The sequence below is a fragment of the Lipophrys pholis genome, assembly GCF_963383615.2.
Source record: "Lipophrys pholis genome assembly, chromosome: 15".
In the NCBI taxonomy this organism is placed as follows: Eukaryota; Metazoa; Chordata; class Actinopteri; order Blenniiformes; family Blenniidae; genus Lipophrys; species Lipophrys pholis.
Window position 1 is genome coordinate 10,461,509 of NC_137642.1, and position 4,566 is coordinate 10,466,074.

At 44.7% G+C, this 4,566-nt stretch overlaps 1 protein-coding gene across 1 annotated transcript; it reads right to left on the reverse strand.

The window, feature by feature from the left end:
* Window positions 1–1,401: 1,401 nt before the first annotated feature.
* On the reverse strand, window positions 1,402–4,338 carry znf503 (zinc finger protein 503). The gene is made up of 2 exons (XM_080481060.1): window positions 3,680–4,338; window positions 1,402–3,354 (listed from the first exon to the last, which is right to left on the reverse strand). Exons 1-2 carry the CDS (start codon window positions 3,932–3,934, stop codon window positions 1,924–1,926), a joined length of 1,686 nt encoding a protein of 561 aa, XP_080337186.1. The 5' UTR covers window positions 3,935–4,338; the 3' UTR covers window positions 1,402–1,923.
* Between the last annotated feature and the right edge of the window lie 228 nt (window positions 4,339–4,566).

The window sequence follows — 4,566 nt, forward strand, 5'->3', positions numbered from 1 at the left end:
TGAGACAGACGAGGGACGACACGGCAGAGGAGGCATCCTCAACAATAATCCAGATAGATAATTGTGACGCACGTGGGTCAACAGCACGTTCACTAATCCAGGCGGCCTTATCAACGCAAAATGTAAAATCCACATTTTCTCTCGTTTTCAGCCATCAAGCTATTTAAGTGCGAGGTCTCGTCTCGCCAATGCATCACCGATTTTAATTCTCGATAGTTTCTGCAGGATAAAGACAATAAACCCCAAATGCCCTGAAAATGTCCACATAATGCGATTAAACAAAATCAGCGCACTGCTATTTCCGTTTTCTCTTCTATCAATAAATGTATTATTCTTAATAAATGATTTTTTTTTTATTGAGCAAATTGGTCTTTATTTGCTTGGAAGTTCTATTTTACACAAGTCCGGTTTTCCTTTTAATAATAAATGATGCGTTGTGCCCACAAATTCACAGGAGGAAATCTAACTCAAATTGAAGAACGGAATCGTCTTATAGATTATTCAGTTAAAAAAATAAAATTGCAAAATAAAAAGAGAAATTAAAACTTCCGAGGGTTTTTCAACGTTGAATTTTAGCATCGAAGGAGCAACTGAGTGTAATTGCAACAGCAAACTTCATCTTAACTTAAAAAAATATAGATAGATATATTTAAAAAAAATTAGGCCTCATAGTCGCTTGTACACATGTACAGTACATTCAACTGTACAACCAGCTCTGTGTCTATTTTTTCATCTAACTTCTTGATACATTTACGTTTTCATATGGAATCGTGTTTTGTTTAAATGCGCCTGGGAAAATTAAAATATAAACCTGTTGTCGTCACCCAACATTTTTTCTGGCCTTTTTCATACTGTGGAAAGTTAATTCCATTTTTTTTTTTAACTTGTTGGAAAAAATCCTCACAAATAAACGCACACGAATTGAATTTAGAAAGACCGTTTAAAACCACACACACGCACACACACACACACACACAAACAAACACACACACACACACACACACACACACACACACACACACATCTACACACACATACACACGCACACTCATACAAGTGATCACTTAAGTTGCAAATCAACTGAAGGTTGAAGTTTCTGACGAAAGAAAGAAAGAAAGAAAGAAAGAAAGAAAGAAAGAAAGAAAGAAAGAAAGAAAGAAAGAAAGAAAGAAAGAAAGAAAGAAAGAAAGAAAGAAAGAAACTATATATTGTTTTTTTATAAAATGATAAAAAGAACTTCTACTAACATGGTAGACTTGACAGCTTGAGAAATCTATGGGCCTGCGTCAGCGGAAACTACCAGATGATATTTTCTCATCTGCAATGTTATAACAAACCAATAAAATCGATCTGTGGAGTGTAAATGATGTTAAAACTTCAGAAAAGGAGTCACACGGGGATATGGAACAGAGTTGTTTCTTATTTTTTTTTCCAGAATACATACAAAAAAATACCAATTCTCTTTCCATGGTTGTACACCTGAAAAATAACGGCAATTTAAAATGTGGACGATTTTTTTTTTGTTGTTGTTGTTGTTGTTGAAATTTTAAGAAACAAACATGCATGTAAATTATTTCCATCTCAATGAGACATTAAATAAGAACAAATACAATCATAGCAATTTCAAATTAACATCGAAATGAAGACCCCTACTTTAATTAGTACTCTAACATATGTGTGCGTGTGTGTGTGTGTGTGTTTCACTTTACCTATAGAGTTCAGTTTCAACATAATGCACTTTTTGAGTTGCTCAAATATTTTCCATTTGCAATTATTATCGCCTGCTTTGAAGCCGACATATAAATAAATACAGTTGAAGTCCACGGATCCCGCCCATAAGTTTTAGCGCACTTAATATAAAAGTCTTTATATTTGCATTCTTAGTACTTATAAACTTTTTCCAAAGTCTTTTATGTTGTGTCCTCACTGGTATCCAAGCGCTGATGCTGTGGTGAGTCTCTGGCCGTACAGTGCGTAAGGGGAGTAGTAGGGCCCGGTGGCTGCGGGGACGGGGACCGGGGCTCCGGGGGTTGGCAGGGGACTTTTGGAGTACGGGTGGTAGCGGCTGCTGAGTCCTAACGCATGGTGCGGGCTCCGGAGAGCCAAAGTCCCGGGACTCCCGGGGCCTCCTGACGGTGGCATGTGCATATGGCAAGCCATGGCCGCCGCGGCGGCGCTGGCCAGAGATGAGGACCCTGGGTAGCCGGATATCAACTTCTCCGCCCCGGTAAAAGCCGTGTGTGTCCTCAGGTGATTCAGCAGCTCCTCCGAGGTGGAGAAACGCTTGTCGCACGGTCCGTTCGCAGACACCCAGTTACAAACGTGAGGGAGGGGGTCGTTGGGGAGCATGAAACCGTAAGGGTACAGGGGGTGTCCGCTGAATGACGGCGCCGAGGAGTGGACGCTATGGATGGGGTGTGTCGGGTACATTAGTGGGTAGCTGGACTTGAGGGCGTTCGCGGCTGCCGCGGCCGCGGATTCGTGCGAGCAGGACGCACTGGCTGCGCCCGCTAAGTGACTGGCACAATGGTAACTGAGGCAGTAAGGGTCTCTGCACAGGCTGGCCGACATGATGGAGGGTGGAGAAGCACCGGCCAGGGGACTGGAACCAGCCTTACTGCAGCCCAGTGAGCTGGCCAGCTGTGCGTTTACGAGGCTCCCCCCATGGGGCAGGAAGTGTTGGGGGTACCCGGCATAGGCCCCGGCCAAGCTGCCAGGGTAGGTCATACCTGCAGGGGGCAAAGGGAAAACTGTCTGTCCCGGTTTGTAGGGGGAAACCGGCGCCACAAGTCCAGAACCGAGAACGGATGCGGAGGATACAGAAGTTACAGATGAGGACTCCGAGGAGGAGGTGGTCTTAGTGCCAGGCGTCGTCTCCTGGTGCTGGTTCACCTCCACGTTAATCCCACCGCAACTGACGCTTATCCTGCTGTGGCTCGTGGTGCCAGACCCGTCCGTAGTGCCATTTTTATTACAATCAGACTCTTTCTTTTCATCCCTGTCCCCACACTTGCCGTCCGATGGCATGGGGGAGGCTGAAGTGCTGGAGTTGGGGCTGCCTGTCCGCGGCGTGAACGGCTGGCAGGTGGCGCTCGGCACTCGGAAACCAGACTTCTCTCCGCCAGAGACGCCCGAAGACGAGTCCTTCTTGTCTGACGATTTAGAATAAGGTTTGAAGCTGGATTTGTCATCCACACCAATGTCACTCATTTTCAAAGGACCTGATTTAGATTCCTTCTCGCTAGATCCATTCGATGCCACGGAGGATAATTTGGAGGAGGGCGGCGGGTCCGGCTTGCCGATCTGAGAGCAGGTCTGAGCCAACAGAGCCAACGGACTTTTCTTGGCATCGAGCTGCGAAAAAAAGATCGAATAAATGTTATTAAACGGGGATAAAGTGCAGCTCTACAGCTTTATTTGAACAAAGTATGACACAGAGATCTGGAGAATCCCGGGTCTTGGTAAAGGGAGGAGGATTAATATTTTACGCACGGCTCGTCTGCGAGGAAAACAATATTCATGATTATGTCATGAAGAGCAAATTACGAGGCTTGTTACTAGATTACGCACGAGCTATAAACACAGTGGTTTCAATTAAACATGATATCAAACAGGGCAGAATAATTCCAAAACACCATCAACTGAATTAAATACGAGGTCAAATACATATCTTTCTTACCTCTATGGGACTAATTGGGGTAGAAGGCAAAGGCTGCAGATACTCCGGGTGCAAAATGTGTCCCGACCGTGCGGTAAGCATCTTCAAGACCTTGATGGGAAGTCGGTTCGCTTGGCGTAGTGGATCCGACGGAGGTGCGGAGTGAAGAAAAGGCTTGTTGATGCTCGCCGAGCTGCTATTCCGAGAACCGCTGCTTTCCCACGCTACACAAATATCACTATTTTTCAGGGCAGACGCCGAGGGCGATGTGATCATGTCCCAATTGTCAGGAAATGGAATGGCGATGCTTTTGTCAGATTCATTAAGAAAGAAAAAAGAAAAAAATTCGCAAAAAAGCACCTCAAGAAAAGAAAGAAAGATTCAAAAGAGAAAAAGAATAAAACGCTCGAATAATGTGTAATCCTGCTGGTAAAGGAGCAAGGCGCGGCAGCTGGAGGAGGAATGAGACCGTGCGAGGTTATCGCAGATCCGAGGCTGCGTCTTGCACCATGAACGCTGCGCCTTCTGTGCGTCTGTGTGCAGGTCCTCGCTCTGTACTCCCGAAGTACGAACTGGGAGAAATTTTCACTTCAAAAGCAGCTGAATTAGTCCGAGATTAAAGCCTTTGCCGCCTTCCAATCAAATGGGACCCTGAGGTGATTGGAGGGTCAAGGGGATGTGACGTTCTCCTCTTTGTAAGCGCCTCTATTTTGACAGCTCGGGGGAGGAGATAGGATTCAATATTTTGCTTCCTGTGAACGCCTACACCTTTTTTTTTTTTTTAAATTGAAACGTTTGGAAAACTTCAAGAATCGAGTATAAATAACACAATACAATTGGCCTTGCAGATACACACTATACTGTATTAACTTTGGGGGACATTGTATCGATGAAGATTAAGGTTATAG

Bases quoted from the DNA above. Each gene is read 5' to 3' on its own strand.
- znf503 (XM_080481060.1), bottom strand. From the start codon at position 3,934: ATGATCACATCGCCCTCGGCGTCTGCCCTGAAAAATAGTGATATTTGT. The intron at 3,355-3,679 runs GTAAGAAAGATA...TTTTTTTCGCAG, and splicing joins CCCCAATTAGTCCCATAGAG to CTCGATGCCAAGAAAAGTCC.